The sequence below is a fragment of the Corvus hawaiiensis genome, chromosome 20, assembly GCF_020740725.1.
Source record: "Corvus hawaiiensis isolate bCorHaw1 chromosome 20, bCorHaw1.pri.cur, whole genome shotgun sequence".
Lineage (NCBI taxonomy): Eukaryota > Metazoa > Chordata > Aves > Passeriformes > Corvidae > Corvus > Corvus hawaiiensis.
This window is the reverse complement of record NC_063232.1, coordinates 7,593,946-7,607,246: the sequence shown is the minus strand read 5'-3', so window position 1 is coordinate 7,607,246 and position 13,301 is coordinate 7,593,946. Positions and strand designations below refer to the sequence as shown.

Here is a 13,301-nt window from a genome sequence, read left to right as displayed (position 1 = left end):
TAATTAAGTGCTCTGGAGATAAAAAACAAACCCAAACCACCCTGGAAGCAGCAAGATTCCCACAGCACTTCTTCCAGAGAGCTGCTTTGTGCTTCACAGGGACAAAAATCTGTGGCAAGGTTTTCTGAGCTATTTGCAAATGTTGAACGTGAAATTCCCTTTCAACACTAAAATTGCAGTGTCTGAAATCCAGGTTCCCATCACTCTCCTCCCTCCAAAGCTGTGGCAGTCCTGAGGGAATCCTCTGTTGCTTTTCAGTCATTTTTGGGCAGCACAAAATAAAGAGCAAACCCCATTCCCATTCTCCATCCCATTAGGTAGTGTAATTACAAGACACTGGGTGATGAAGCAGCACCACCAGGTCCTGACAATAAACTGAGTTAAGACAAAGCAGCATTTTGGCTCCCTAACTGAAGGGCTTTTCGTTTGATTGACCTGCCCAAAGTAAAAATATTACATGACATGCAAATGGTGGGATTTACATTCTCCTCAGTTTAGTTTCTTGGTCATTAATACTGGATTAATGGCAGAGATCTGGGATGCAATTGGGAGGAAGGTATCAGGTTGCTCGCTCACCAAACCCCATCTGGCAGATGCATCGTTGCTGTAAAACAGACCTTAAAGAAAAAGACTGATGTTCAAATAAATCACAGGGATCATGAAGAGCCCCATGTTCCCAGTGCCTGGTAGAAGACAGAGTTAAAACACTTCTTTTCATCCTTGGCTCTGATGTAAGGCCCACAGGAGTCCATGGCCCTTCACATGGCTGAAATAGTGGTCATTCATCCCTGTTACAAAACCATTACACCAGAATGTATCTTCCAAAATGGTTTCCCTGAGAACCTTGATAGCTCTGGGTTGGAAGCAAATGGTTGCTTTTTGTTCCAGATCTGTCAGGTGGGACACACTTACCAGCACTTGCCTCAAATATTTCTGGCATTAGGCACTATCACGGCTTCCTTCCTGAGACGTGCAAACACTGCCATAATCACTAAAATAGGCATTGGGAGAAACACAATGTATTTTTGCAACTGTGGAAACACTGCAAGGTTCTTGACACACACAGGTTCCCAAATGCAGCTGGAATATGGGGTGGCATTCACTGAACCAAAGCATATTCACAGGTAGTAACAGGCTACTGTGTCCCAGCCACAGCTGAGCCACAAGCAAAGCCGAAATCCAAGCAACAAACAGATGACAGATTTTTCAGAATGAACATGTCCAGGCATTGATACCTAGCACTAACAGCATCTCCACCTCCAGTGATGCCTACAGAAACATGTGAGATCCAACCCCTTTAACATGATGACCTGTCTTGGCTTACACTCTTTGGCTTGGACCAATTCTTAAGCAAAAATTTACTCAAATCCATCAGACAGGTTGGATTGGAGGTTCTTGGAGAGCATAACCCCATGTCTCTATCCCTGAAACCATTGCAGAAACTGTGATTTCTCAGGACCCTTTGAAAAAAGCATCAGCCAACTGACTGAGACAACCAGGTGTGAACACTTACATCTCACTAGATGCATTTTCCAGCGTAGAATAAGTTTTGAGAGACCATGAAGGACACATTTTAATGGAATCCCTCAAGGTTTAAAGGAAATTAGCACAAAGTTCCAGTTCCTGCAGCTTTCCCCATACTGTTGGTTTTGCTGATTCTTGGCCTACTTTGCTTTGCATATGCTAAAAAAGTCAAGTACACCAGCAGGTCAGCTCTTGCAGGCAACTTTGCTGAAGAACCATTTAAATCATTCCAAACTCTGATTTTTATTTGTTCCTGCTTTCTGTTTTCACGCTTCCCTGGCTTGCTGACTCAGTCAAGATCCAGAAGCCTCCGAGAACTGTGCGGAAGGCTGACCTTGCAGTGTGTTTGGCCCACATCTGAGAGATGTCTCACTTTTAGCATCAGATTTCCAGAGAGAAACTGGTGCATCTACCAATTCCTTCCACTTAGGAGTTGCTTCTTATTCATGATCTTCCTTGAACAGTTGTCATGTTCCTTTTTGAAGTGTTATTAATTGACAAGGTTTTGTCATGCTGTAGCTTAATTTCATTCTCTAAATTCAGCCTATTTGACAAAATGACAGCCTATTAAACCACACTAAACACATTTGGATGTTTTGTGACTATCTTCTCATGAGACTTCGTCAATCATGTTTTCAGACTTGATGATCAGCACCACTCCCAGGGATTTCCAGCTCAAAATCTATTACATAGGGTTGAGATTAGTACTCTAATTCAACTTATCTGAATTGCAAATGCAGTGTTTTGTGTAGCCTGGGAACTTTATGCATTTAAAAGAAATGTCAACACTTCAAAAGACTAATTTAGCACCTGGTACTGTAAGACATTTCCCATCTTCCCACTATTTGCACATGACTTAGAACATAATGGTCTTTTTCCTAGCCTTTATGCACAACCCAGGAGGCCACAGACAGTTCGGCCATTGAGGAAGCACTTACACTTCCCAAGGAGTGACTGATGCTTTTGGATCAGCAGGCAACCAGGAGCTCAGCCAAAGAAAAGCTCAAATCCATACTTTTGCATCTGAACAGAAGCTAGAGCCTGAATAACACATTCTCTCTCTCCTGCATTCTGTTTTTCAGAACAATATGCACAACCTTCAAGAACCACCCTGCTAATAGAAAGTTTAGATTTGTTTCCAGGCCTCCTAATGAGCCTAAACCTGGGATGAAGGGATTATTTTCTCTGTGAGGCATCATTAACCAAACTCTCTTAAAGCATCCTGCCTCCTCCCAAGGCATAAGCTTCAAGAACATCCATAAGCTGCCTCACTTGTATGCTAAACACATGTCAGTTTACAGCCTTCAAAAACGGTAACATTGCTCCAGACCCATATCTGAACACCTCAGTAGATCATGAAGGCACACGTCCTACACCACCACCTTGGCACCCTCTCTGTACCCTCAATACACAGCTAGTTGGGAAGCTTATTCCCAAATTAACAGGACCACCCAGGCACTATGGCAGTGACTTGCTTTGTCTTCTGAACTCGTTTGACCAAGCCAGACATCCCCCTATGGAAGCCCAGCATGCATCCATGGACCCCACATCAGGAATAACTCGTGTTCCTCAGGCCACAACACTACTGCAAGGATCCTGTTAGGCTGATAGGAAATTTTACAATTCCTTTATATTTAAACATTTTCTTGGAAACTTACATGCAGCACTACTACTTTTTTTCTTTATTTTTTTCACACCAACTGATTATATCCCAGTCTATTTAAGGAGCATTTTCCCTTTCTTCCGTTCCTTCGATGTTTTGAACAAGGCTGATCTTAAGATACTGTAATAATTATTTATAAAACATAATGCTAAAGCATTATAGAGACTTCCACTTCCACAGAATTGAAGAAATAAGATATCTTTTGTGTTCCATCAGCATGCCCTGCGGTTAGGCCTATGCTGCAGCATGACAAGCAGAATATACATTTTAACAGACAACACAAGAAGAAGGAATGTTTCCAAGACACACACAGCCTGGAAATAAAACAAACATGCCTTCTTCCCTCTGCCTCCTCAGCAAGTAACTGAGGTAACTTGCTGAGGCCCAGGTGAGATTTCCTGCTCAGGTACAACAAAAGCACAACAGGCGGGATGTTACAGCAGGCTTCCACACCATCCATTAACTGACACAGCAGATCAACTTTCCTACTCTTTAACCTAGAGACTATCAATTCAGCTTTCTGCAAAAAAAATGGGACAAACTTGTAAGGTCTTTGACCTGCAAAAATCTTTCATGCACCATGCTGTTGTCTCTAAGCATTTCCATGATCCAATGAAACAGCACCAAATATGTGTTGATGTAGGATCTGACTTAATTCCCACAAAGACACACAAAAGCTTCCCACAGACTTCCAAAGAAGGAGCTGAATCAGAACCACAATCACAGACCCTGTGATAATGGTTTCAACATCTTCCAGTAACCCAGATAACAAACAGCTCTCAGAAACGGGACAGGCAATTAGAGGGGGCCCCCGCTGAGACCCCGTGCAAATTAGCCTTGAGCTTTGAGCCTGTTTCTTGATGCTCACCCAGCACAAACGTCTGTCCACCTGCTCTAGAAAGTGCCTGAGCTCTGAGAGGCAGGTCTGGCATTTCAGTGCAAGGCACTGCCCTCATTCCACTGCACTGGAATCGCAGCCTCTGCAGCAGTACACAGGAGTGAGCTGCAGGTGAATTCTGACAATCAGCAATGGAAACATCTCTTCTATCAACATCCACAACGTTTGATTTGGGTTTGCATGATTTCAGACCAATAAATGACCTAAAAGAAGTGGCAGAGGGCAGGAGGCACATTTATGGACACATAGCTGCACATAGCTGGGGTGACTTGAGAAATTTGAATAGGACATGCTAGACTGACTCCACCTGGGGAAGGTGGGACGTGGGGGGTGCATCTTGTTTGCTCTCAGGTCCCAGAAGGGAGAGCAAAACCATTCCTGTTCCAGACACTCTGCAGATGGGAAATGCAATGTGTGGTAGAGATATTCCTTATGATAGTTATTTGAAGTTCATTTTTCTCATCACAGGAATAAGCCTTCTGAGTAAGCTTTGGAACTGTGCTGTGTCTCTCTCCTGGCAGCCATCACCAGCTGTGTTTTCAATAACTCTTCCCAAATGCTTCACAGATACACGGACACAGATACTGGATGGAAAAAAACCAACACGGAGCAGAAAATACAATAGCTCAATTTCTGATAACACCTTCAAAAAGCTGCCTCCTCTCATAGATTGGCTTTTTTGGGTCTGATGCTCTGAGAACACCTTAATCTGGTTTTCATTTATAGTTTCCCTTGGAAGAGCGACAGGTACAAAGGGACAAGGTACGAATATAAAACAACCGGGAGACAAACATGACTAATTCTGCACTCTACAACTATTTCATTTATATAGATCTTTTCCCAACACTTCTGTCTTAGGTTAGCAAAATCTGAGGGAACAATGAAGACCCAAGATTCAAGAGTTCAAATTGTTGCACTTGTCTGTCCAAGAGATGTTCTTGCAGCAAACCAGTTTCCCACACAGTATTTGGAATCAGCTGTGAGAAAGATGATAGCAGACTTGACAGATGCCCAGAATAGTTTAAGACCAGCTCAGTCAGTGCTCCATTATTAAAGGAATAAACAATAGTGTACCTTTTCCTACAGTACACCTCATATAATCCATATGAAAAGATGCGAGATAGTAAAACTTACAAGAGCACTGGGAACAGCACTTGGAAGGAACAGCAGGTGCCTTCTTGCTGGTGAGGGGGCAAAGAAACGGTGCCTTTCCATTTCTGCATGGTGGTGATGCTGGGTTAATGGCTGGACTTCACCATCTCATAGGTCTTTTCCAGCCTTAACAATTCTATAACTCTAAAAGGGGCTGTAGGAATTATCTCTCTTTAAACTACCTCCTTTCAGACATACAGGGGAGGGACAGTGAGGCAGAATCAGTCCATAAAGAATTGCACTCTGCAGTGTAAAGCAGAGATGAGAGCCCTTATCCTTTCCCTCTCTACTGGGACTTCTGAGCCACCTACGCCCAGCACAACACCTCCTTCCCCTGGCACTCACTGACCCACAGCTCCACTGTGGGGAGGAGGGAGCTCTGATAGCTGGAAGGAGAGGCACAGATTACTGCATCTCACTTTAGAGAGCAGAGGCAGAGCAGGAGGAGGCTGCAGGTACCTTGTGGTGCTGGGGGGCATTAGGGCGACACAAAGGGCTGGAACTGCAGCTCAGAGTGATTTGGGAGCTGACACCACCCCCAGAGAGAGCACCAGCACTCATCTGACCTCCTTCTGATAAGAGAGTTCACAGTAGGCAATATTTTTCCTGAGCAGTCTAGCAAAGGGCAAGTGTGCAGAAATCCAAATGTCAACAGCACGTGCTCATCTGCAGGGCTCCTGTGCCACATCAAAGCTGGCAAAACACAGCACAGCCAACCAAGAGCTTTGGCCACAAACCTCTTTCGTTAGTTCCAGCACCACTTCTGTGACAGCCACAGGGCCTGCCAGGAGCTGCCTGTGAGGGAGGGGACTGAATGCACATGCAGCTGACTTCCCAAAGTTGCTGGGAGAATCCCTTTTGCCTTTTTTCTACAAGAGAGTTCTGCTCAAAAATAATAGGCCGGAACAGTAGGATATAAACATTCCAGTAATTCATGGTGACTTCAAAGACAACACTCAGTCTCCTCCTTACATACAAAACGATGGCTTGGGGATTTTGGTTTTGTTTGTTTCTGTTTTTCAAGCTGTGGATTTATCCTGCACAGTGGAACCACAGGCACAGGAGCTGTATGTTTTATATTACAACTTCTGACAGAGCGCTTAAGGCTTTTTTTTCTCCTGTAGTGAATCATCACGTGTAGGGGGTGGTTGGATTATGTTTATGTTTTTTAAAATCAACCCAGCTAACCATTTGTTCCATACTGCACACAATTTGTTGCTTCTGTTTTAGAAACTCCTTGAAAGACAAGCTTTGGAAATAAAAATACATCTGGCAAGTCTGAAAGACAGGACTTGAGCAAGCACTGCAGACTAAATGGAACTCCACCATGGACAATTTGCCTCCTCTTCCAGAGATAAATCAAAAGAAAAGGAAAAGAAAATAACACTAGGGGAAACACCTATCCAGAGGTAAATTGCAGTGGGAGCAAAAAGGTTTTATTGTGTCAGCTATATCAAAATCTGAACAGAAATATTTACCAAGAACTGGAAAATTCAAAAGCACATTCCTGGTTTACCTTGTTAATTCTTTGCTTTTCCATTTCCCAGCTTTCTAGCATGTGCAGCTCTGGTGTCTCCCAGCCAACCTACGTTACCACAGCCTGCTCTGGCTGGTTATTATGTGCTCTTGGTCTCCCAGCCTAGTGGAGCAAAGCCTTTGCTCATTTGTAAAGCAGCACCCCTTTTACACAGAAATATGCTTTATTCAAGGTATTTACATGGACATAGAAGTATTTTAGAAGACTAGAGAACAGTCTGCAAATTTCCACCTCCACGCTCTTTCTTGCTCTAAAATAGTGGCATCTGCCCACAAGGCAGAGGGGTCCTGATGTCCCAGAGGGTTGTGCCAAGAGGGGCAGGAAGTCCAGTACCAAACCCCAGGGTTCATCTAAGACAATCTGCTGCCCAAAAAAGCCAGCTGAGAGCATTTATTATGACTAATAGATGTGGACATCCAAGCAGCCAGAAACAAACTCTCAGCACGTGGCAGGATCACTCCTGTTAACCAGGTTGCTTCATATTAAGCTGTTCAGAAAGAGAGAAATGGTGCAATTGGGATTACAGACCCTTTCCAATGACATCTTGGAATATAAACCACCTGAAGGTGATCAGCCACCACATGCAATCAGGCACTGTGCTCATCAAAATGCTACCTAGGGAAATAAACCGGTTACTTATTCAACCAGAGTTTATATCGATACAGAGGAAGAAAAACATGTATTTAGCTTTTTGTGTGGATGGAAACACATCCTGGTAAAGAAACTACGTGAAGAGTGTGTACTTGGTTCATTTCTTTGGGATATGACTCCATTCCACACAGAAACCTACTGATTTTTTGTTGATTTATTACAGTTCATGAACCAACAACCAGTGTTTTCCCCAAATGCTTGGCAAAAGCCAAAAACAACACAAGAAAGAGTTTTGCAGGTGAAAGCGCCAAAAGTTGTGCTGGTAGGTGCAGAACTGATTTAAAGTCAGGCTTAAAGGGAGCAAATCTCTAAGCAGGTGTTTGTACTGAGAAAATACAAATTAAGACACATCCATTCTTTATTGAAGTTTCTACAAATGGAGTTGATCTAGAGATATGTCTAAGTATGTACCAACTTTACCTAATTTTATATTATTGAACAAGTTTGTCAATGATTTGTTAACAGAACTTTTGTTTTAGGAAGTGCTAAACAGTGTTATAGAGCAGAAATGTGCAAGTACCAAAGCAGAGGAGGCCTCATGTCTTATCTTTCTGTAGAGAAATTCTGCAGTAACATAAATTATCAAGCCACGTTAAAAAGTGAGTTTATCAATATTATCTCAGTCTTACTACTTCAGGTGACTTTCTTTAGTTAAATTTATCATTAGCTATTTTTATCCATGGAAATAGGTGTATTTATGGAATCACTCTGTGATACAGTATTTATTTGGTTTCTTACTTTGATTTGCTTCAAAATTAATTTAAGATCTCATGAACAGTAATCAAACTTTTAAGCATCAGTTGTCCTGTTTCTATTTTGCTATGTGTGGAATTAATGCATTGCTGTTTTCTATCACCCCCTATATACACTGGAACTACCCCCAAATTTTGGTCTGATTCCCTTTTTCATTGTGAGAGCCTATTATCTAGCTATTTAGTAGCTACCAGCAGATAAGAGATTAATTCTTCATTTATTTGACAGTCATTATCCCATGTTAAGAACCCAGAGATACTTGATAATAAATAACTAATGATATTAGAAAATGGCAGAGCTCTCTAGCAACTGTCTGCATGGCACATATATCCAATTCCTGATTTATCTGCAGATTTTCAGTCACGCTTTTTAACTCAAGCAGAACAAAATAGCATTTAGACAGTATCTCAGATGAGCTGTTTACTGTGCTCCAATCCTTTTGTGCTGGTTTTGGCTGGGACAGAGTTAATTTTCTTCCCAGCAGCTGGTATGGGACTGTGTTTTAGATTTGTGCTGAGAACAGTGTTGATAACACAGGGATGTTTTCATTGCTGCTGAGCAAGTGCTTACACAGAGTCAAGGTCTTTTCTGCTCCTCACCCCTCAGTGAAGGGTTGGGAGACACAAGGAATTGGAGGGACACAGCTGACTCTAGCTGGCCCCAGGGATATCCCAGACCACAGGGCATCATGCTCAGCAGATGAAGTTGTGGGAAGACAGTAGGACAAATAAGAATTAACATGTCCCTTTCTGTAAATTTGTTTGCACAATAATCTAGTCATTGACTCAAACAACAGCAGTTTTCATGGCTTCCTTTAGGTGTTCAAATTTTAGCCAGGAAACAACACACTGCCAAAGACCTTTACAAACTGGTGCCTTCACCAGCTCCGTAGCTGCTTTTGGCCTTTGTTAAGCTGTCTCTTTCCATTTGCACTCCAAATTTGAGCTGTGTGGCTGTGCATTCTATTTAATTGCACAGTGACAGGATGCATTTTGACACTGTCAAAATTTGAAGAAAGGCAATCCCTGAAGACAGTCTGGTATTCCTCTTGAACGGCTACTGTTTCTCACCTAAGTCAGGGTTTTTCGTGCTGCCACATAAAGGAGTTCTCTAATGGGCTCAGCCTGTGTCCACTTGCCCCTTCCAGCCCTGTGTTCTCATGTCAACTGGGATGTGAGCACTTCTCTACTCACAGTAGTGTTACTACTGCTTTTATTTGTGCCACCAAAGAGGTTTTTTTGATATTTCAGCTCCCTGCCCTCCTTCCCAACAAGCACATGTACTGTCTTAAAAGGAAAAAATAATGTAGAGAGAAAAGGCAACATTTTACTCCTCAGATGAATCCTAGACAACGAAGATCAGGAAAAATGCCTACATGAAAAAAAGCTGCATCAGCTCTTCTCTGAACCTTTTAGCATGTCAGGAATTCACCTTGTTCAATGTGGTGTGTCTTCCCAATTAGAGATCAGGCCTCCAACACAGACACCAAAGTCAGAGGGATAACATGGGAAGCTGAATTATTCTTAGGACCTTGCTCAGCTGCTGTAGCCACTGGGTATAAAACATCCTTACAGCAGCTGCAACATTTTCCATCACCTCCTGGAGCCAGTAACAGGAGCTGGGCATGAGAACTCTGGATTAATAGCTAAGTCTTCTGGTGGAGTTGAGGATCACAGGAAAATCAGGACAGGGGATTTTTCTAAGTAATAGGATGGTTTTTGTCAAGATGGTCTTTGGGGTCCAGAGTTAATACTGATGCAAATCCAGGATGACTTAACACAGGCCTGGATATTTTGATCTTGTCTGTCTTATGAATTCCAAAATATTGGGTTTGGATTCCAAACATAATTCAGCTTTATAAACATTATTTTCCCTATCTTTGGCTAACAATATGCTACTGCCACTCTGACTCCCTGTGCACAAATAACCATATATATAAATCCCTGAACTACTTCAGCTAATAAACCCCAAATCCTTAAACTGAAATTCAACTCTGAAAACATCAGTCCAGTTCCAGTGCTCCCCTACTTCCAGATGTGGGACCCAGGCCACTGCAGGGAGATCAGTGAGAACCTAAGCATGAATATATGTCTATAACACAAGTAGTGTTTATAAGAAGGCCATTGGTTCTCTCTAAAATGCTTCTCTCTTTGGGCTCTGATCACAGCTGCTTTTGCAGAATGTTATGAGAAACATTTAAAGAAAAAAATTAAAGAGAAAACCAAAAAAACCCCTTTTTTATTTTAGATGAGAGACATTCTTTCTCTGGAAAAGGTGCTTCCTGGCCAAGGGTAAACCACAACAATTTACTGAGTTAAAGGCTTCCACATTTGGCCATATGCTTTTTGCTCTAGACATGCAGCAATGACCAATCCTGGTAAAAGCCAGACTGACATGAGTGTCACTGCCTCCTTTAGGTGGAAACTTTTTTTTTAGAAACTGAAGAGCATGTGGGTGGGCAGGAGAGAGCAGGGTGGAGAGGTTTAGTCCCTGGTTGTCATTTTTTAGGTGTGACCACAATGCTGCAATCTCTGGAGTGCAGCTGGACAGAAAGGATGAGGAATGCCCCTGCCTCCCTTGGGGAAATCAGTCTGATGATGCCAGGAGCTGTGATTTGTCTCTCCAGGAATGTTGCCACCTGCAGCAATTAAATCTCCACTGTAATATGATTTAAACAAGAGGATATTTCCCCCCAGAAACTGCCAGATCATTGTTTCCTCCAAATGCCTCTGACAGACAAGAAAATTAATGCAGCAAGGAGTCTTGAGAACGGGGTACTGCAGCTGTCCTGGGAGCTGGAGAGGGATGCAGAGCTTGGCAAAATTAAGTGAGCCTGACAACTCCATCACCGGTTCCCAAGACAAATCCATTGACAAGTGTTAAAGGAGCTGAAACTGTGTCTGATCTCCATGTTATCATCCACTTTCTCTGCCCTGGTGGACAGAAACCAAAGGGCAACTGTAAAACCACTGCTGGATGCATTTTGTTATTCCACATACCATGAGCAGGCTTCCCAACAGACTCCAATGGCTTTAGTTACATACCAGAAGACAAGAGAACCGCTGTGTAGCCACGGATTCCTTTTCCCAAGACTTTTGTAAAGCCTTTTAAAGCTTCTTTAGGATCTCCCTCAAAACAAAGCCCTTATGTCAACAGAAACTCTTGCTTAGATAAGCTTCATCTGTTATTTTTTATGAATATGCACCATCAAAGGGTGACAGCTTCCACAGTTAAGCAAACACAGTTACACAGAGCACACTTCTCCCACAAAAGGTCAGATAATACAACATACTAAATGTTAAATACACACGAGAGGGATACGTTCCCCTTGAGCACATTGGGATGGAGAGCTATTTAGGAATATATTGTCCATCTTTTCAGGACACCTTGCAAAGTATCTTTGCAAAGATCTTACCTGTTCAGTGATGAAGGAGCTTGAAAAAGTGACAGCTGACCAAAAGAAGATCCCACAGCTGAGAATGACCTTTCTGTTGAAGCGGTCACCAAGGTAACCAAAGATGGGCGCCGCGACCATGAAACTACAGATAAAAACTGCAAAGGAGAGAAAAAGGAAAGAAACGTTTAATAAACATCAGACCAAGAACAGGAAAACTAATTTTCTGCAAGCCAAATCCTCCAGAGAGCAGTTCCATTTAATTAGACATTCTGCAGCCTTGCCATACAGAGTTGTGGAGGCTGATAGGCTTTCTGAAGTCAGTGTTTCCTTAATCAAACAGATTTTTCATTCCCAGAGAAACTTCAGACCAGTGAACTCTTATTACTTGAAAGCAGCAGCCCCTCACAGTCAGCTTCAGCTGAACTCAGATCTGGGGATGGGCAAAACCAGGACAGAATAAATTAAGAGCTTCTGCTTAAATGTTACTGAGATGGTGGAGGTTGGGAGGAGTTTCAAGCAAACAGAAAACAAGGCAAGGGCTTCTTGTTGGTTCTTGCAACAGAGACCTGAGAGAAATGGGCCTCAGAAGCTGAGGTTCTTTCATCCTTCCTAGCATCCTTCCTATTTTAAAGAAATTATGAAACAGTGAGGAAAACCAGTAAACACCACTATCATCCCACTGACACCAGCCCTGTCTCCTCACTAGGTCCTTTCACCATCATTAAACTTGTACTTAAACCCATCACAAAGTCCAAACAGGCCAGGATTGTTCTCATCTGAAAGACTTCAAGTTCACCCTTGTTCTCTCCAAAACCCCCAAAGCATTAACCTAAGTCCTTCTGTTATGTAGGAATGAGGCTCTTGATAGAGTAACCTCTGCAAAAAATCCCCTCGATTCAGAGTTCACTCCTCCACCCATTTCAAAACAATCTGGCCTGTGACCCCCCTGAGAACACCTGAAATGGGGCATTCACACCATATTCCTGATTAATTTGGATCTTGGCAGAAATTGCCATGTTTTAAGCTGATTTATACCTGGCTTTTGTCTGTCCACATTAGAGATTTGGATAAGGGCAATTACATGGATTTTATTGGTGCGTAGTATGAACTCTGCCTTTAACTGGCTGTCTTGTATTCAGCAAATCCAGATAGGGCACCAGAACACCTGCAGGTCTCTCTTTAGTCTCTTTAGTTCTGACATTCATTTGTTATCAGGTAGGTCTTGGAGGGCACTGTGGCCTTTTGGCACAGCCTAACCCCAGCTGTCTACTTTTAATTGTATAAAATGGGGTGGGGATGTAGAATAGCTTAAAAAAAAAAAAAAAAAAAAGACAAGAGCAGAGGACACACCCCCATTTGGGTGGAATGTGCATATAAAATTAGAATGGTTAAGACCCGAATCATGAATTTTTCATGGATGACGATAAACGACAGATCAAAAATGTGCAGAATGCTGAACTATGACTAAATGTCTTTTCCTTTTTTAGTATAGTAAGATGTCAAAGCTTCTTTATAAATAATACATATCCATTTGCATCTATGTTTTGTGAGCCATATGAGTGTGTATATATTTTGCACTGTGATATTTGATCTAAGTGATAGAATTATATATTTTATATTATATTTATATTATATTTATATTTATATTTATATTTATATTATATATTTATATTATATTTATATTATATTATTTATATTTAGAGTAAAATAAATCAACATAATAGAG

General features: G+C 42.0%; 1 protein-coding gene across 6 annotated transcripts in view; it reads right to left on the bottom strand.

Moving 5' to 3' along the window:
• Nucleotides 1-13,301, bottom strand: part of LOC125336251 (protein spinster homolog 2-like) — a 135,271-nt gene that overhangs the window by 60,861 nt on the left and 61,109 nt on the right. For all 6 annotated transcript variants that reach the window (XR_007207710.1, XR_007207709.1, XR_007207708.1 and 3 more), the window contains exon 3: nucleotides 11,594-11,730. Coding sequence is in view for 3 of the 6 variants with exons in the window: in XM_048324604.1 (XP_048180561.1) it covers nucleotides 11,594-11,730 (137 nt within the window). In the remaining 3 variants the exon portion in view is untranslated. The remainder of the gene's footprint in view (nucleotides 1-11,593; nucleotides 11,731-13,301) is intronic.